The 21,519-nt window shown below is 37.4% G+C and overlaps 1 protein-coding gene across 1 annotated transcript; it reads left to right on the top strand.

Annotated features, from left to right (window-relative positions):
• The first annotated feature begins 1,299 nt into the window (after nt 1-1,299).
• LOC110796905 (NAC domain-containing protein 54) lies at nt 1,300-6,220 on the top strand. The gene is made up of 6 exons (XM_022001996.2): nt 1,300-1,574; nt 2,248-2,525; nt 2,909-3,259; nt 3,856-4,296; nt 5,054-5,129; nt 5,594-6,220. Exons 1-6 carry the CDS (start codon nt 1,418-1,420, stop codon nt 6,028-6,030), a joined length of 1,740 nt encoding a protein of 579 aa, XP_021857688.1. The 5' UTR covers nt 1,300-1,417; the 3' UTR covers nt 6,031-6,220.
• The last annotated feature ends 15,299 nt before the right edge of the window (nt 6,221-21,519 follow it).

The raw sequence follows: 21,519 nt of genomic DNA, 5'->3' as shown, positions 1-21,519 counted from the left end.
ACTACAATTAAGTCAAAAAGAGCAAGGCCTTAGACATGATTTGAACTTATTATAATTCGTAATTGATTAGAATTATTGGACGTTATTGAACTAGCTTATAGAATCTCATATGACCTTATTTAATTTATATGTACTTATTTAAACTTATCTAAACTTACTTGATTTATATATATTTATTTTTTAAATAAGATGAAGAGAACACACACTTAGTGGAAAACAATACGGATCCGAGTACGTAACTGTATATGTAGTAATATGATAGGCCGCATATATGTTCCATGTTTGTATTTGAAAATAATGCACTTACAAGTTATATTACCTCCATTTCAAATTAAAATGATCTTTACACTTTCTGTTCTAGTCCGCGCGTTACAATTTTTTTTTACACTTTGCTTTATTCTTGTTTTGGAAATGAAAATTTACTACCTTACCCTTCTAAGCCCATAATATTTACAATTTTCCACTCACTTTCTCTTATTTAATTCATTTTTTTTCTTACACCCACACATACTTTTACACATTTCTCTTACTTTATTCATATCTTATTATGCTTGACCAACTTTTCCATTTTTTTTTTATATTTGTGCAAATATTAACCGTAAATATCTTTATAAAACAAAAGTAGTAACTCATTTGCACCAAGAGCAAAATGAAGCTAATATAAACATTAATTTTAGAATGATGTAAAAAACTAATTAATGTAATTAACTATAGTTTGTTAGTTTTATGATCGATCATGTGAATGCTAGAACAATTAGATTGAGTAGCAACCCGCCGAAATTCGTTAACCACCAAAGTCTGATAACTCATTGACAGTTAGCGGCAGGTAATGCATCGAATCGAACAATACCACGTGGATTTCCTTCGTCATATTCCCAAGATAGGACAAAATCAAAGTATAGGATCTTCTATTTATTCATTTTATATTAATGTTCCTCATGTTGTTCATATTTAAGTACACACTTAAACGAAAATTAAATCATTAAAAAACTAGTTAATTAATTATAACTTCAAACAACATAGGAAAGAATAAAGCATTATGAAAAACTAAATTAAAACAACTTCAATTAAACGATAACAAGAATCATAATTAGAAGGAAAAAGAGGCAAAGTTAAAATATCAAACAAATAATTAAAAAAATAAATATAAAACTAATTGAAAGAAATAAAGTAATGTGGTCAGAAATCCATAGGGGGACCCTTTATCTTTTTGATAATTTCTTTTTGTTTTATTACTATTTATATAATAATTGGAATTTCTTTAGTTCCCTTTTTATACCAAACCCTACCTTAACATTTTTGGTCTCCTCAAACTTCTTCCTTTTCTCTCTTGAGTCTTTTTCCTCTTAGATAACCTCGAGAGAAAAAATCAAGCTCAAGAGAAAAAAGGAAGAACATCCAAGTTAGTTGATCATATATGGCGCCTGCTTCATTGCCGCCCGGTTTTCGTTTCCATCCAACTGATGAAGAATTGGTGGCTTATTACCTTAATAGGAAGATAAATGGTCGTAAGATTGATCTAGAGGTTATTGCGGAAGTGGATCTCTATAAATGCGAACCTTGGGACTTGCCAAGTATGTATTTCTTTCTTTCATGATATGAACTTATTTTTCCAAGTAGTATTTTCATTTTCAACTAATTCAACTTACCTTGGTTATTTTTCGTAGATTTTTAGAGGTTTTTAATAACATTTGGTAATCGTAGCTCTTTGCCATAAATGAAATGATACAATTAATACAAGTAGACATATGGTGCATAGTTATATTTCGATCATGGTTCTGTTTGCTTTATTTTTGTTGATCATATTTTTAGCTAGCTAAGGCAAGCTTAATTAGTTGAGATAATGGGTTTAAGAGATAAATTAACACGGTGTATAATGTATATCTAAAGAAGATAATCTTTTCAGTACATTAATTAACTTCTCTAATTACATATAATTCATATATTATAATACAAGTGAAACTTGTAGTAGGATTAATTGATGACTTACTGGTCAAAAGAAATACTTTGCTTTATATGATTTCCTTTCTTTTTAGGGCTTTGAGGTTCGATCTTCTAGCTTTTCTGCTACGTACAACATATGCTTTTCTTTTGGAGCACTTCCCTTCCCTTCCCTTCCCTTCCCTTCATCTTAATCCAATTCTTATCTCTTTGTAATATTTTTCATTTTTTTGGATTTTCTTCTTGCACAATAAGGTAGAAAATTAAAGTATCATGAACATAATTATTATTGACATATTATTGTAGGTAAATCTCTATTGCCGAGCAAGGATTTGGAGTGGTACTTTTTTAGCCCTAGGGATCGGAAGTACCCTAATGGGTCAAGGACAAACCGTGCAACGAAGGCGGGTTATTGGAAGGCCACGGGAAAAGATCGAAAGGTAAACTCTCAAATGCGAGCGGTGGGGATGAAGAAAACATTGGTTTATTATCGAGGAAGAGCACCTCACGGTCATCGAACTGATTGGGTTATGCATGAGTATCGCCTTGATGAGAGGGAGTGCGAAGTTGTTTCTGGCTTGCAGGTTATATATTTACGTATTTATGTCATCAATTATCTTTTAGTATTAATTTAGCATTTCAAATAATGAGTAATACGTAGTAATATATAACGTCCTCAGATCATAGGTTTCTAAAACTTTTACATCATGGACTAGTATCACTATGAAATATTTGTAAAAGTCGCCGTTAAAAGATTGTAACTGGTACTAAATTATTGTAGTCATTGTAAAATTATCCATTGACGTTATATGCATGATAATCCAGTACCTAACCCACAAATGAGTTTGTTCAATCAGACAAGCATACAGCCTTTTATAAGCTCTATCTAGATTATTCCTAATTATTATTTTTGAATTGAATTCTCATTCCCATTTTTTAATTTAATTTTGTTAATTGTAAACTGTAGGATGCCTATGCACTATGTCGAATATTCAAGAAAACAGCACCACCCAGCCCACCGAAGATTGCACCACAATATGGTTATAACACAAATATGACGAGTGATCAACAGTCCTCAAGCATCGACATTTACACAGACGGAAGATGTGATGACTTTGAAAGCTCTACTGCTTACTCGGTGCCCATTGAGAGATCATGCTCAACCAATAACTTCGCTCGAGGCCATGCTTCATCTTCTTCATCACATCGCAATATGGGTGATGGCCAATGGTTGCACTATCTAAATGATCAAAATGATTTTAGCTTCCCAACACCGGCTTTTCAAAATTCTGCCTCCCTTCCATATCCGCCTTCCAAGGTACACTATTTTTACACGTACTATCTCACGGGTCCATACTCTTTTATGATCAACTCCTAACTTACATCATTAATAATATCTAAATTAATTACTAAAAGTTTTTAAATTGTTGAAAATGTGGAAATATATTAAAATAAATCCAACATTTGTTTTACATATATATTACCCCTCCGAATAAAATTAATTGGTAAACTTTGACCGACACAGATTTAGTGAATGTGAGTTGATTTTATTAAAATAAGATGTAAGTGGGGTAAATGGAGAATAAATAGTTGTACGTAATTAAGGATATTTAAAGTTTTTAAATGAAATAAAAGACAAGAAATAAATGATAAAATATTATTAGTGGAGTCAAAATTATAAAACAAGGGGGAAATTTCGATCTATAAATGAAAATTGCACCAATTAAAATACGAGCGATTATGAAAAGTGTACAAATTGATTAATTCTATACGGAGGGAGTAATGGAACTAAAGTAAAACATGTTAAAAAGAATGGGAGTATATAGGATTATTAGTGTAATTTAATTAGTTTCATAATTATATGGCTAAAACGTATTTTAATTTAATTCCTAGTTACTTTTATTTTGGGTGTAGGTTGACATTGCTATAGAATGCGCGAGAATGCAGCATCGTTTCACCTTACCTCCTCTGGAAGTAGAAGGATCTCCAAATTTTGGAGCAACAAATCTATCTAATATGGGAATACGTCAATCATATTATAACAACAATGGCAATACAAATACCGGAGGAGATATTCTAGACGAAATCCTTTCAGTAGCTCAAGCTCAACATGATCTCATAAATCACCCTAACAACACTACTACTACCCCAGATATGATGCAAAGCTATAACAACAACAACTATGGTAACATAATGAACCAGCAACCGAGTTCTATGAGGCCGATAATGGAGAACTCATGGGAGGATATGAACACGAGGTTGGTTGGAATTGGAGGTGTTGATGAGTTGACAAAAACAGAAAGGATGGTGGATTTTTCGGATTTGGTTGTTTTTGATGAACGAAATTCGGACAAGGTAAACTTAAATTGCTCTTTTAAATGATATCCTCTATAAAGATTACGTAGTACTTACGGAGTATTAATTAATGACATTTTGTTTTAGTTTTTAGCTTATTCTAACTAGTCCAAGGTGCATAAAGTACATTATTTATGTTTATAGGTAACATGCTACACATAGGGGTACGTATGTAGCTGTTTCAAATTCAGCCTATGGTGATGCAAGTAACATGCTCAGGCGTTACTATCATCTAACATTATCCATGTTAATTTTTAGAAAATGATAAAGGTTGCAACATGCGACCTTTAAGCCGTGTCACAATGATGACATGACATGCTTATGTGTCATGATTTAAATTGGAATCTAAAATATTTTACTTATATATCCTATTATACATGTTTAAAATAAAGTTATAAATGTAGGAAAATCTTAATATTCTAATTTGTTTATTTCTTTATATCGATTACCTTATTTACATATTTTCATAGTAATTTTTTTTTCATTGATAGTAAAAATATTACGATGACTTATATCCTACGTGACGCCTATATGTAGCAATTAAACTCCGACACGTAATATTGCGACAACTAAATATTGTTGCAACTTACGACCTTTATCACGAGAGTTAGGGATCGGATTAACTTTTTCCGACCTAGCTAGAATTAAAGTTCTTATTAAATGAGCAACTTTTCTACCATAGTCTGGATATTTATTTTCTCGATCTAAATTTTTTAATTATTCACTAATCGACTTTTCTAATTACTTGTTGTCTCAGGATTTGAGGGGGGAGTATGGCATAGTCCCTATAGAAAACACTTCAACTTTATTCCACGGGGAGCTCGACATACAAGGTATTATATCTATTCCAATTTTGTTATCATCTTCTTCTATGTAACATTATTTTAATGGGTGATGATAAAGGTCGCAGGTTGCGATAACATTTAGTTGTCGCAATCTTACGTGTCGGAGTTTAATTGGTACATATAAGCGCTACATAGGATATTAGTCATCATAATATTTTTACTATCAATGCAAAAATTTTACTATAAAAATATGTAAATAAGATAATCGATATAAATAAAGAAACAAATTAGAATATAAAGATTTCTCCATCTTTATTTTAAACATGTATAATAGGATATATAAGTTAAATATTTTAGAATCCAATTTAAATCATGACACATAAGAATGATATGTCATCATTGTGACACGGCTTAAAGGTCGCATGTTGGGACCTTTATCATTTTCGTACTTTAATATCACAAATCTTTCTTACTATACCATGCATATATGAATATATGATCGATACATGCAGATGATCCAAACAAGAGCTTCATCAACGACAACGATTTAGACAACTTCTCAAGCACACCAAGCTTCGAGGTGTTCGAGGAGGTGGAGGTTAACCAAAGCCTATATGTTTCATCCCAGTGGTTAGCTGAGACACGGTTCCACCACGTACAGCCAACTAAAACAGTTCAAGTATACTTACAACGTGCCATAGGATTAAAAAACACCAGCAACGATGATTCGTTTCAAGTCGATAGTAAGTCTTCATTTTTCGAGAAAGTGGCAGGGTTTGCAAGGAACAATCTCAATGGAAGTGCAAAATCTACACCAAGAATGATAACCAAAACTACGGCTTATTGCTACGCTAACAAGGTAGAAGGGATCATGTCAAGTTGGTTAGTGAATAGGGTTTGGCCTTCACTAACTGTTATTTTGGCTCTTTGTATGTACCATTTGGGCTAACCATATTATACACCCTTAACCTAAACCTCCACTAATTTTTATTGATTAAATTTTCGACCTATCATTTTAGGTTATTAATGATTCAGGTAAGGTTGTTAATCCACCTTTGCTAGGATCTAATTGTAATTTTTTTAAGAGCATCAACTGCAGGATAATCGAACTATATACTATTTGATCCTTCAACAAGTAACATTAGTTTCAGACTCGATTTGTGTCACTCACATGTATTGACGAAATTCCTTTTCTGTTATTATTTGATTTATGGATCTCTTAAGTTTTCTTGTTTTTCTATTTTTGAAAGTAAAGAAAAGAATTATCATTGCTCAGAAATTTCTATACAACTTATATATCTTTCCAAAGAGAAAAAAGAACCTTATAGGAAGGACTTCCATTTACTCTAAAAGGGAAATATACATCAAGCTAGAAAAACAATAAACAAAACATCGAATTACAAGTTCAGGATCCACACTGTGAATATAATGATACGGCTTACCCTAATACGAGTGTCAGAGACTCATATATATAATAATATTGTACAGTAGTACAATTAGGAGTATACCCTTAGTATACTCTATTACACCCCCTCAATCTGTGCAGGAGGAACCACGTGCAGATTGGATCTTAAAAACTCAAAACGCTGACCTGACAAGCCTTTCGTAAAAATATAATGTCAGCGATTTGTAACTCAGTAGGGACATAACGTACAACTAAATCACCATGAGCAACACGCTCCCGAACGAAATGATAATCTATTTTGATATGCTTGCTACGATCATGCTGAACCGGATTCACCGCAAGATTGGATGCAGAAACATTATCGCAAAAGAGCTTCACGGGTGCGTGAAAGACGATTCCCAACTCAGCTAACAAGGAACGAATCCAAAGAGTATCTTGTACCGTGTACGCAACAGCGCGGTACTCTGCTTCTGTGAAAGATTTGGAGACAGTGGGCTGCTTTTTCGAGCGCCAGGAAATTAGGTTGCCCCCAAGAAAAATCGCATAACCGGTGGTGGAACGACAACTATCAGGAAAACCTGCCCAATCCGCATCCGAGTAGGCAACCATGAGAGACATGTCTGGGGATGGGCGAAGCCATAGACCATACTCTGAAGTACCCTGCAAGTACCTGTATATACGCTTAACAACCAACAAGTGAGATGTGCGGGGTGCATGCATAAATTAGGAAACTAAATGCACAGCATATGTAATATCAGGTCTTGTCATAGTCAAGTACTGTAAAGCCCCAACCATACTGCGGGTAGGATCGGATACTAAATCACCGTCTGTAATATAAAGTGTGGTACGACTAGGAAGAGGGGTACGCACAGGTTTAACAGTGTGCAGATGGAATTTCAGAAGTAAATCATGAACATATTTTTTCTGACACAAAAATAAACCTTTGGAAGTACGTATCGCCTGGACTCCTAAGAAGTAGTGTAGATCACCTAGATCTTTCATAGCAAACTCGACAGACAAAAGAGATATGAATTTGGTGATCAAATGAGCCGAGTTTCCTATGACAATGATGTCATCAACATAAAGAAGTAGATAAACAATGAATTTGCCACGACGAAAAATAAACATAGAATTATCTGATTGACAGCAAAAGAAGCCCTGTTGTAACAAAAAATTGCTAAAGCGAAGATACCAAGCTCTAGGAGCCTGTTTCAAACCATAGATTGCTTTCCTAAGACGACAAATGTGGTTAGGAAAATCAGGATGAATGAAACCTGCAAGTTGTTTCATGTATACCTCCTCAATTAAATCACCATGTAAGAACGCATTTTTAACGTCTAATTGACGAATGACCCAATTAGAGGAAAGAGCTAAAGACAAAACCAAACGAATAGTAGTGGATTTAACAACAAGGCTTAAAGTCTTAGAATAATCTATACCTTCTTGTTGGCCAAACCCACGAGCAACCAGACGAGCCTTAATTAGGCATAATCACATGACCATCTTCGTCAGTTTTTATCGTATAAATCCATTTTGTACCAACCAAGTTCTTTTACGCATTAAATGGTACTAAATCCCAAGTTTTATTGACAAGCATTGCATTAATCTCTTCCGCCATAGCTTCACGCCATTTCGGAATTTTATTTGCTTTAGAAAAACATGTCAGTGCCTTTTCTTTTTCAACTGCACTGAGAATTAATATTGATTTTGGTTTAAAAATTCCATCTTTAGCACGTGTTCACATTTGATGAACATTTCTCATAGACGGAACCGGTAAACTACCACTCGAAGGAGATGCCTCGGATGGGGAATCATGGATTTGTGGTGGTGACAACAATGGGTCAATAGGGATGTGAGGCATATGGGGCATCAGTGGTTGGGCCAAGGTAAAGGAAATGTGGGGAGGGGACGCTGGATTGGTTTCGAGCTGGGCCAAGTGTGTTGGGCTTGGTGGTAGATGGGAAGACAAGTTACGCAAGGACGCTGGATTTCTTTCCAGCTGGGCACGGGGAGTTGGGCCTGGGATTTGAAAGGAAGACAAGTCAGGGGAGGCAGGCAGGTTGGGCCACGGCCTACTTGTGGTTGGGCTTGGCTCATCACAAGGGGACTGCGGTTTGTTTGAAGTAGCACGACCAGGCAGATTTGGCCACGGTCTGGCTGTGGCATGGTCATCCTTGCCATGGTCAGGTTGTGGGCCAGGCTGATCCAACCCAACGCTAGGTCTGGTGAGACTATCATCTATAGGTAATGCAACGGGATAGTTAGACGGGGCGTGGGCGACGCTATGGGACAAAGACGATGGTAATAGGAGGAGAGAGGGATCAGTATCACTAGAAGTTATCGACGATGAAGGACGAGACGACACTAGATTTCTATACGGAAAAATCGACTCATGGAATTTCACATTCCGACTCACATAAACACGACCCGACTCACATAAACACGACCCGACTTTGGTTCATAACAACGATAACCCTTAAAACCTAGAGCATAACCAATAAATACACATTGAACAGACCGGGGAGTCAATTTATTTGACGGTTTAGCAATAAAATTTGGAAAACACTCACAACCAAACACACGTAAAAACGAATAATCCGGTTGTTTCGAAAATAATTTTCCGTATACGCAGCATCGACCCATAATTGTCCAGGAAGCAATGAGTCAATGAGCATCGTTCGAGCAAGTTCAATTACATGGCGATGCTTGCGTTTAGAAACGCCATTTTGTTGTTGGGTATCTGGGCATGATTTTCGAAAAGAAATTCCACATTTTCGAAAATGATCAAGTAAAGCAACATTATCAAATTCTCGACCCCCATCACTTTGGTAATATTTTATTTTGCAATCAAATAAATTCTCAACTAATTTTTGAAAATCCATAAAACGATCATGCACATCCGACTTTCGTTTTAAGGGATAAATCCAGGTATAGCGAGAGAAATCATCAACAAAGCAAACATAATATTTAAAACCAAGATTTGACAAAACAGGCGATTGCCACAAATCAGAATGAACTAATTGCAAAGGTTTGTCAAAAGAGTGTATTACATCTTGGAAAGGTAGCCTATGAGGCTTTCCTAAGAAACACGAAACACAATCAAATGCATGACTACTAGCTGTAGACACCTACTTTTTTCCCCATTCCCGAAAGGGAAGGTTCGATGATGAAAACATAAATCTCCACTTGACAACGCATCTCCTATAAAATAACGAATCTCAATCACCCTTCTCGCTTCACCCGAAACCTGCTATTTATAGAAACCTGCTATTTATGGAAACCTGCTAAAAATGGTAACTGCCGTAAAGGGTAGCTTCTAAAAGTGGCAAGTCATAAAAGATAGAAACCTGTCAGAATTAGGTGTTGCACTCCAACATAAATCCTAAATGAGATAGAAAACTGCGAGAATCCTATTCCTAATATGATTCGGAAATAAGATTTACGTATTAATTAAAATCCTAACGAGCCTAGAGTTCGTAACGGGCCCAGACGCATTCCGTCATAAAATTGATACGCAATGAAAGACTCGATTAAATCTCAAACACTCCGGATTCTAGGAATCCGAATCTGACAAAGAAACGGCCCAAACAGCAATTTCAACGCCCAGCCCTGGGCGCTGAAATTGCCTGGATCCTATTTTCAACGCCCAGAGCTGGCGCCGAAATCTTTGACGCCCAGCACTGGGCGCTGAAAATACCTGGTACGTGTTTTTTCCTAATTCTTTGTGGATTAGAACTCTGCAAGTCTATCTTTCCACGAACTCTTCCCTATAAATACAGCCCCAAATTCGACGTGAAACAACAACAACACACAATTCATATTCTGAGTATTGACTCCAACCCTTAGCCTAAGCCTCACGCTGCGAAATTGTTCACGCGTTCTGTCGCAATCGATCCACAAATCGAACAGAACGTATCCTGTCCCATAATTGAGATTCGTTAAATAAAAAGGAGAAATAGCAAAGTCAAAGTGGTTAGTTTTCTGAGAACCGTGACGCACCTCTCAAGGGTGCGTCGTAATGTGCCCCTTCTCGATGATTTAATTGCTTTCCTCGCCATTTTTATGAACTGTTAAACTAACTACATCTGATTGTTCTACCACGCCTAACAAATATAATATTTTTGGGAAATTGGATTATCATGCTAGGTCCCTTAATGCTATTTAAATCAGATAATCGCGATCGATCTAGTATTATATGTTGCATATTGCTAAAATCAACTCAGATTAGTTTAATAGTTAACGCATGTCCCTTCAATTATTTATGCTGAGCTAGTAAGGATATCCTGCCTCTGGAGTTATCGAAGAGCGAGTACTCCTCTCGGTAGTTACAGTCCCCCGAACCCTCAATCTCTACCTTGCGGGTGTATGTTGAGAGATCCCCACACCAGGGATCACAAGGGAACATACGGCCGTCGTGGTCAAACATAATTGCACTCCCTTTATGTCACGATAACCGGGTTTTGTCAGTTTTTCTCATTGTCGTTAAAAACTGAATGGCGACTCCTATATTACTAGTCAATTGGGTGTAAACTCACAGGAAATCCAATTACACTTGATTGAATAAAAAAGAATCGTCACACTCATGAGGGACGAGGTCACGCATTAGCCTCGTGCTTTTTGACCCCCTCACAGTGGCGACTCCACTGGGGATAGTGAAGGAAATACTCGTGCTTGTAGGTAATCAAAATAGCCGAAGGGTGAAACGATCCTACCCCGCGTTTATTTCCCCATCAAGTTGGGACGACCTGAAAATCAGCATATTAATGTGAACGGGCAGAACCGCATAACGAATCTCGGCTCCCTCGGGAGTTGGGACTAAGGATACCTTTTATCGCCAATAGGGGGGTACACACGCCGCGCATGTTGCCCACTCGGTACTTGTGCAGGTAGTACACCTATCCCGAACCCAATCGCTCGCCCATTAGGTCCCTCTCGCCTGCATGCCCCCTTGGCTTGCACTTGCGGGTTGGCCTCTTGGGCGAAATTCGTCTGTTGAAGACACTACCTCGACCGGGGCATGTGTTGGATCTACGATAGAAGCGGTACCAAGCCAGGCGCAAATACTACCCATAGAAGCCTATCATAAACTACGTGACATATTTAATTTTCAAATCCATGTTTGTAATGTAGTTATGTGTAGCGAACTATGTGACTATGTTATGATTGTGCGTATGAATAATGCTAGACAAATAATGCTAGAAACCAAACGACCTTAAAAATCGCCCAAACATTCATGAACCAATTGGCCAAAGAGTTATACCAAAATACGTGTTCCGCAAGCCCGAACGATCGCCACAAAAATAAGCGACGCTCGGGATGGCCGTAACGAATCCCACAAACGCTGCACAACGCGTAAAGGACGTTATTAGGCAAGCACGCAAAATCAAAGTCGCAAAAACAAAAGTAGACGCAAACAGAAAACGAGAACCAGCTAGGGACGCATTTTCAACGCCCCTGGCTGGGCGCCAGAATTTCTCACGCCCTACGCTGGGCGCTGAAGTTGCTGCCTGGCCTTTTGGTCAGGCACAGCAGCCTCGGTGCCCGCGCATAAAAAGAATATACGTAGCAAAAAAAAACTTTTCGAAAAAAAATTGCTGCGAGGGCGTATGAAAAGGCACTCGATTCTAAAAGCGACTTGTAAAAAATAAAATTACTCTTTGTGTCGTTGTTAGGCCTCCTACGACGACAATGCTCGGCACCAAAAACCGAACATGCTAATTAAATAACCTTGAATGTCACATGGGCAAAGTATTCAAAAAATAATGTTCGAATAAAGTCTTCAAGAAAAAATAAATGTTCAAATAAAAAAATACATAAATCCGAGTCTAGACTAGGCTATGCCAAAGTACAATCTAAATCCTAAGTCTTAGTTGTCTTATCCATAAGAATCGATCCTAATGCTTGGTGTCGCTCTGCAAGTTAAAAGGTTAAATCATATTGAGTCTCCCTTCCTAACGTTTAAATCAATAAACACCCATATGTAATTTTCATCCCTTGCTAAGAATCCACGGCCTCAATACTCTCTCTCACCAATAAAAAGAATATATTATAGTATCTGCGAAATGGGAACGGTCACATTCTGGAAATCATTCCCCCATAATCGCACAACCCCCAAAGTGAACCTAAGGTGTTAATACCATTGGCAAAGAAAAAATTAATGGCCCCAAGGCTTATAATCACATTGGGTCACGACTATCATAGTCCTCTCGAGTCACTCGCTCCTTGAAATACTTCTAAGTACGGACTAAAAGATTTTCCATGAATGCAACATGACCAACCATGAAAATACCTAAATCGGCATACCATAAGGCTACCATTGGGGTAAAGCGATACACACTAAGAGAGAAGCCTCACTAATGATTCTAGTCTTGCAAAAATAAAAATTCGATCTCCCCAATTAACTACCTCGCCAACATTAAGCAAAATGGCGCATGACAAATGAACACCCAAGGGTTAAAATCTAAAGTGTCAACCAACGAAAGTTAAGGTCCAATTAAGCCTAAGTCTGAGAGTCGCTTGGTCAAGTATTATAGGCTTACTCCACGTCATTATTTCGAGTCTAGGCCACCTCCCTGTATTCATACACGGGTTATAATCAGAAAGATTAATGAAAGTTTGAGTCTAAATCACAACTTCCAATTAAATCCCGAAAACTGGAATCTGAAAAGAAGCAAAAAAGATTATTTTCGATGTAATTCTTTCGTTAAATTTCAATAAGGTAAAAATAACATTTTGAATCTACGCTATTTGCACATTTTAAGAAACGACTAAATACGCTTGCAAAGTAAGACATTTAAAAGGTCCACCCTAGGTCTACTAAAATAAAAGGTCCACCCTAGGCTCGCTAAAATTAAAGGTCCACTATAGACCTACAACCATCTACCTCTTAGCCCAAATAAATTTTTTTGAAGGATTCATGTTGGGGAGAAATCCCAAGCAAAAAAGAAAAAAAAATAGAAAGAGAAAAGGGAAAGCGAAAAGAGCGAGCCATAAAGTACTTAGCCCGTACCTCCCAAAGTGCGGAATTTACCCAAACAGACGAAAAGAATTGAGTCAACCAATCCAAATCATGCCACAAAAGCTACATAAAGTTCTACGATGTCTACCCTTTCCAGTCCTTATGTTCTTAGACGCCTTCGCTCTGGGGCCCCTGTTCAGCTCATTTAACCATCCATGTTCTCATCGCCATAACCCAAGAAACCATTACCTCGACTCTTGTTCTCGAACTTGTTGTCAACCGCAAACCACGCACGGCCATTGACACGTGCGTCATGCCCATTATTTCCAAAGCCCAAACCTGTTCTTACGCCACCATTAGCATAATGACCATATAACTTGTGTGGATGCATCCTATACCCTTGAGCTGTCCCCATGATATCCATTGGCCTTGGTTGATGTAATCCTCGTGCTCGACTAATACCTACACAAATTACCCAATCTCATTTAACCCATCCTTCAAGCCGTCTTGAGTCACAAATAAAAAAGAGACAAATGAGAAGTACATTCTACGCTCAATGGAAAAATAAAAAAATATGTGAATAATAAAAAAGGAAACTTTGCAAAGCTCCTCTAAAGTTAGTCTAAAAAAAATGAAGCATTTAGCGCACCAAAAAAGATACGCCCAGAAGACATTTAGGGCCGCGAAGAGAGATTGAGTTTTTTTCGTTGAAGAGAGAGAAAGAGTTTCGGTGTTTGTGAGAAAACAATGGCTCGATTGATTGAGAAATCGATTGATATGTGTAGCAACAATCGATTGAGAAATCGATTTCGTTCAAAATTTTAAAGAATATAATCATCGCGTCGATTGGAGGAAGGAGGAGGAAATAGAATTGCGGCGGCGAGTGACACCATTGATGTTGGTGGTGGCGCCATTGATGGAGATCGGAAAGAGAATCGAAAAAAAGGAAGTAAAGAGAGAGAAAAAAGAACTGTAGAGAGAAAGATAAATCTGAAATAATGAAATGGCGTGGAAGAAGTAGATAATTGGGGGTATTTGTTCAAAACAATTACAAAAATTCCATTACCATGATAATAAATCTCGGTGGTTAGATTTGATTTGATCCTATGGTCCAGATAGTGTTCTTACCAAGAGAAGTGTTCTAACGGAGTAAAGTGTTCTTACGAGAGCCTATATATATGGAAAATTTGTAATTATTAATCCAACCTTTGCCCGATTTTCTTTAATTAAGCCTACCTATGCGATATTTCTAAATAATCCAACCTTTATGACCCAACTACTATTATTAAGCCTAACAAATTACTAACCTGCTATAGGCGGTATTCACCCTTACGTGGCATATAACAATTATAATTTTTTTTTATTTTTTTTTTCTTTAATTGCTATTTTAATTTTCCTTATTTTCTTTAATTGCTATTTTAATTTTCGTTCCTCTCTGCTCTGCGATTTTCTGCTTCATCTCTGCACTCCTCTCCATTATTCCTCTTCTACCTCTTCTCCACCATTGTCGATCCCTCATACCTCTCCATTCGAAGTTCATCAAAAATAATCAGCAATTGCTATGGCTGGGGTAAAGAAATTTCCTGTTGGATCTGGATCTTCTTCTAATTCAAGGGTTTTTTTTTCTTTCTAATTTTCCAACAAGACCAAAATAACCAACATCCCATAACATAAAAAAAAAACTATATTATTGCAACAGCTCGGGTTTTTACGAACTGACCATCAAGGAAGCCCAAAATTCAAAACTTACCAAAAAAGGAACAAAAACGCTAAGGTTCGTAAGTTCACCTTCAATTGTACGATTTTGGAGACGAAATTTGAATGCACGTGGATGAAGTCACCTATTTCCACAAGAAAATCGTTGATAATGTCATGAACCAGTACAATTGTGGTTGAAGCAACAGTAATGGAGGAGAGAGTAATTGAAACACGGTATAGAGAAGAGAAGGGTTAAAGGTTTTTTGAAAAAAAAATGAAATCCTTGTTTAGGTGGCAAGTGATGATGACATGTCCAATATTTTAGGAGAAAAATCAACTTTAGCTTGTCAACGTTTTTAATGTTGACTTTGTAGCAGGTAACCGGTCATCCAGGCTTAATAATAGTAGTTGGGTCATAAAGGTTAGATTATTTAGAAATATCGCATAGGTAGGATGAATTAAAGAAAATCGGGCAAAGGTTGGATTAATAATTACAAATTTTTCTTAACTTTGTAGCAGGTAATCGGTCATCCAGGCTTAATAATGTTGTTGGGTCATAAAGGTTGGATTATTTAGAAATATCGCATAGGTAGGCTTAATTAAAGAAAACCGGACAAAGGTTGGAATAATAATTACAAATTTTCCTATATATATATATATATATATATATATATATATATATATATATAGGTTTAGACTCACGTGAAAAGGAGATTAACCGTGAGAAGTGTAAGAAGTATTATACATCATTGGGTTAATTTGATTCGATGGCTAAAAAGTATCCCGTACAATCTATACTATATACTTCATATTAAAAGGCGTGTGTAAGAAAGTTTACCATGTCATGTGGTACTCTCCTCCTCCAATTTGACACATGTCATTCCATGTCAATTATATACATTCCAAAATCCCAAAATCCATTAGAAACACGTGTATAGTTTATACAAGATTCGAACCATGACCACTTGATTCAAATGCAAATGTCTTATCCACTTGACTATGTCATGCTAGATGTTATTTTTTGCAAATGAAATAAAATAAGTGATGATAAAATCAATAATTTAATAAGAGTAGAAGTTAATTTTTTTTTATTTGACACGTGTCATTCTCTGTCATCTATTATTCCAAAATCCCAAAATCAAATTAGTAACACATGTATAGTTTATACAAGATTCGAACCCATAAACATTGATTCAAATGCAAACGCCTTATCCACTTGGTTATGTCATGCTACATGTTATTTTTTCCTAATGAAATATATTAGTAATGATAAAACCAATAACTTAATAAGATAAGGAGTTAATTATGTTTTTATATTTGAAAAAAGGTATAGTTAAAGTTTTCCAAGTAACGACTCAGGGCATCGCCCGAGCCCAAAAACTAGTTTATAATCAAATGGAAAGCATGTGCACCCTGTATTAATGAATCCCAATGGCGGGATTACTATTAATTAATTGGAGCGATTTCCGTCAATATTGCACAAAGATAAATTAATTCCCAAAATACGTTACTTTTTATGTTAATTCCCACCATACCGTCCACGTCAGCATAGTGAACCGGTCTTTTTTTTAAATAAGGAGCACAAAACCGCTATCTCAGATAGCGGTTTATGGGGGTTAACCGCTATCTGAGATAGCCGTTAATGTTTAATGAAACTCCATCTTAGATGGCGGTTTACCCCTTGCTCTCCCATACCTCCCAGAAAGAAAATTCAAAAAATCAAAATAAAAAAAACCCCGCTCTGTCGTCCCTGTTTCTCTCTCCATCGTCCCGCTTTGCTGCATGTGACCCTCAGTCGTACCTGATCTCTCTCCACCGCCCGGATCGCCGGTGGCGACCTTCGTCTTCGCCCTCCCTCCGGCCGTCGAGCCTCCTCACCCACAACGAATTCTCGTGTCATCTTTCTCACCCTTCTCCGTCGCTCCTCCGTTTCGAGGATTGCTCCTCAGCCCTCGGCCGACCGTCGGACCTCTTCCTCAACACCACCGGACGTCGAGCTTCCTCATCAGCCACCAAAGCCGTCGAGCTTCTTTCTCACCCACCACCGGCCATCGGTGGTTCTACATCAGGTAAACCCTAATATTTTTTTTAATGAATATATTCGAAGATAATTATTAATTCAGTAATATTTATTGCTATGTTTAGGTTTGTTTGATGATGTTATTAGGAATATCATGCTTAGGTTTGTTTGATGGGTTTATGATCATGATTACCATGAATTGTAATTTTTTTTATTGTTAATGTATTTCTAACCGCTAACTGAGATAGCGATGTTATGAATCATATTATGTTAAAATGATTATCCTGTGGTTTATATGTTTTTGAATTGTTTATCGCTTAAAAGTCTGATCTTTAATTCGTTTTAAGCTCTTGAGTTTTTCAATTTGGAATTTTAGTCTTCAATTTCTCAAGTTCATTTGAATTGAAATCAGATTATGATGCCCCAAATTAGGGATTCATATTATTAATCATCATATTATTTTTTGTTTAGAATATGGAGTTGCCAGACTATCCTATTTATTGTCATTGGGGAGGGGAAATTTTGCAAAGTAGCGGTGATGTTACATATAAAGGAGTAGAGCGAAAATTTAGATTTGTCAATTGTCAAATGAGTTATGATGAGGCTTTGAGTAAGGTTTATGATCTTATGAGATGTGACTCGAGATATGTGGAGTTGAAGCTACTAATGAGGTATCCAATGATGTCCGATTCATATGAAGCCATTCCGTTGGATGATGACAATTCTTTAAAAGCAATGTTGATTGCCATGTCTTAAACACAATCAACCACAATGCAATTGTTCATCGAGCAACTTTCAAAGCAACCCGAAACTCAATCTCACTTGGAATCCTTTCATGAAATGGATTCATGGGCGAGTCCATTTCCCCACTTGCCCTTGACAAATCAAAGTGGATTAACGGGTTCATTCACAAGAATGCTTACGGATGAACAATATGCTAGTGAACACATTTCAGAGCTCACTTCTCCAACTCAAACACCACATGTAGAAGCTACAAATGGTGATCCATCTATGATACTTTTCGATTCAAAGATCAAATATGTGTTGATTTTTTTGGAGATGAAGCGGTTAGGGTGGATAGTGATGTTGATGAAGATGAAGATACACAAGATGCTAATGACAAAGCTATAAGAGAAAGCGCTCCATCTCAAATTTTCAACAATGTTGCAGAGTTGGATCTGATTTTGCTTGATTCTTGGAGGACTTGGTCCAACAACCACTCTTTTGATGGTGAATTTGCTATTGGGCAAGAGTTTGATTCTTTGGCGCAATTGAAAGTCATAGTCAAAGGTTATTCCATAGCTAAAAATCATTCATTTAAGGTGTTGGAGAGTGAGCCCACAAAATACGTAGTTGAGTGTAAAAGAAAGAGTTCATGCAAATGCTCATAGAGGTTACGTGCAATCAAGGATCCTTGTCTTGCTTCATTCAAAATTGTGAGGTATAATGGCCCCCATGCAAGTAATTGTTTGGGTGACATAAACTCAATCGATCATCCTCTTCTCTCCTCTGATTTTGTATGCAATGAGATAAAAGATCTTATTCGTGCCGATCCTTCTTTGAAAATCCGTGTTATTGTGCAAGCGGTGAAAGACAAGTTTAAGTATACCATCACTTACAAGAGAGATTGGTCAGCGAAACAAAAGGCTATTGCAAGCATTTTTGGTGATTGGGAGAAATCTTACGAAGAGTTGCCTAGGTACATGCAAGCATTGAAGGAGTCTAATCCGGGAACCGTAGTGGAATGGTGTACCTTGGCTTCTAATGAAGATCCTTCTGTTCACATTCTTTTGAGAGTTTTTTGGGCATTCAAGCCTTCCATCGATGGTTTTAAGCACTGTCGACCCCTAATCACCATAGATGGAACTCATTTGTATGGTAAGTACAAGGGCACGTTACTCATAGCCATGGGTACAGATGCGAATTCTCAATTGTTCCCTCTTGCTTTTGCTATTGTTGAAAGTGAAAATGGTGAAAGTTGGAAATGGTTCATGAAATGCATTCGGCATTTAGTTACTCAGAGGGACGGTTTGTGTGTCATATCTGATAGACATGCAGGGATTTTGCAAACACATGAATGAGGTTAATAGTGGGTGGGAGGAGCCACGTGCCCACCATCGTTTTTGTACTCGTCACCTTGCCTCTAATGTCAACACTCAATTTAAGAATGCTTATGTGAAGAACCTTTTCGGAAAAGCCGCAGATGCTCGTCAAAGAAAGAAGTTTGATTACTACTTGGGAAGAATTGGTGAATTGAATGTTGAAGCTCATCAGTACTTGATGGATATTTCTTCTCATCGGTGGTCGATCCACCATGATGGTGGTTTTAGATATGGCGTGAAAACCACAAACATGTCCGAAGATTTTAATGGGGTGATGAAAGGTGCTCGTTGTTTGCCGATAACCGCCCTTGTTCGGATGACGTTTTACCGAGTGAACTCCTACTTTGTTACAAGACGAGGTTGGGGTAAAAGGCGAATTGAAGAAGGCCACGATTTCGTTGAGAAGGCCACAACAACAAAGCCACGGTAGTCAACTTAAGCAAACGTAGGTGAAGTTTAATAGCCTAAATTCAACTAAAATCGCCTTAAATAGCTTCAATTCACCTAAAATAGCCTTACATAGCTTAAATTCACCTTAAATAGCCTAAATCCACCAAATATAGCCTAAATACACCTGAACTAGCTTAAATTCACCTAACATAGTCTAGAATAGCCTAAATTCACCTTAAAAAGGCTATAAATAGCTCAAATTAACCTAAAATTGTCCAAAATAGCCTAATATAGCCTAAATTTGCATGAATTCACCAAAAATTTCCAAATTCACCAAAAATCGTCTAAATTCAACTAGAATAGCATGAAATGGGCTAAATTCGCCTTAAATTGCTTAAATTCAACTTAAATTGCCTACATTCACCTTAAATAGCCTACATTCACCGTAAATAGCCTACATTCACCTTAAATGGCATATTATAGATTGAGTTCACCTAAAATAGCCTAAAATAGCTTGAGTTCACCTAAAATAGCGTAAATTCACCTAATATAGCCTAAACAGGCTTAAGTTCACCTAAAATTGCTTAAAATCACATAATATAGATTAAAAAGGCTTAAATTCACCAAAAATTGTCCAAAAAAGCCTAAAATAGCTTAATTTCACCTAAAATAGCCTAAATACTCACTTTTACTTATTGTAGATGACTTGGCAGCCATATTCAGAGACGGTACTTGGTTTACTACCCGAGATTCGTAGATGTGATAGTGATATATGGCGCTCAGTTGTACCGTTGATTTTCTTTGACATTGTTGAGTACCACTACCAAAATCGAGTGATGCGTCAGTTTGGATTGGAACAATCAGTTCCCGTTGCGTGTGACACGAGTGTTGATCTTCATAATGTGGATCCACGGCATAAAAACAAGAAGTTTGAAGAGATGCATCGCAAATATGTGGAGGAGTGGCGTGATCGTCAGAGTCGGATTGTTCAAGGCACTCCTTTTGCCGGTCATCGTGAGAGGATGAAGGAGTATATGGATTGGTATTGCAGCATCACGAGGCTCCTCATTACTCCTGTCACACGATCACCCCCCACCACTCATTATCAGCCGTCTTCCTCTGATATTATTTTGGTAAATTAATCTTTGTTCCATTTTCATGTATAATGTTTATATTCATAACTAATGTTGAATTCTAATTATTGTTTCACATTCTTTTTTGTAGTCACATACTTTGGCTGATCTTGCCTCAAGATGCACTCGAGCAGTGGATTCTGCGCTAGAGCTACCTCCCAGTTTGGCCCTTCCTCTCACTCTTGATACGTTACGCAATTTGAGTTCTTCTTGCATTGAGACCTTATCAAGAGTGGGGCAAGACCATATCCTGCAACAATATGATTTAGCCTCGCCTCAATGTACACCTGACACCTCCTCCACCTCACATGTTTCTCGAGGGCGTGGTTTTCGACCACCACGTGCACGCCCTCCACCACTTACTCCTCCTCTACGCCCTCCAGCACCACCTTCTCCACGTCCACCACTTACTTCTCCACACCCTCCACCACTTCCGCCTCCTCTACGCCCTCCACCACCACCTTCTCCACCCCCTCCACCACCACCTTCTCCACGCCCTCCACCTCTTACTCCTCCCGTTCGTACTGCATCTCCACCAGCATCACAAGTTATTTCATCTCCTCCTTTGCAGCTTCTCACTTACCGGCGACAAAAGGATTGCTCTGATACTCATCATCCCTAGCCAATTGCCGAGGAGGATGAGTCCTCATTTTCATCGTCCGAGCATGCAAAGAAACAACGTAGAACTTAGATTTGAGCTACATTAGAAACTTTTGTGTAATCTTTTGTTCT

Source organism: Spinacia oleracea, chromosome 4, assembly GCF_020520425.1.
Source record: "Spinacia oleracea cultivar Varoflay chromosome 4, BTI_SOV_V1, whole genome shotgun sequence".
Lineage (NCBI taxonomy): Eukaryota > Viridiplantae > Streptophyta > Magnoliopsida > Caryophyllales > Amaranthaceae > Spinacia > Spinacia oleracea.
Note: the sequence above shows the minus strand (reverse complement) of the source record. Positions and strands in the feature narration are given on the sequence as shown.

Excerpts from the sequence above, each read along its gene's own strand:
- LOC110796905 (XM_022001996.2), top strand. The coding sequence starts at position 1,418 with ATGGCGCCTGCTTCATTGCCGCCCGGTTTTCGTTTCCATCCAACTGAT. Across the intron at positions 2,526-2,908 it reads AAGTTGTTTCTGGCTTGCAG|GATGCCTATGCACTATGTCG; the intron begins GTTATATATTTA and ends TGTAAACTGTAG. Across the intron at positions 4,297-5,053 it reads ATGAACGAAATTCGGACAAG|GATTTGAGGGGGGAGTATGG; the intron begins GTAAACTTAAAT and ends TTGTTGTCTCAG.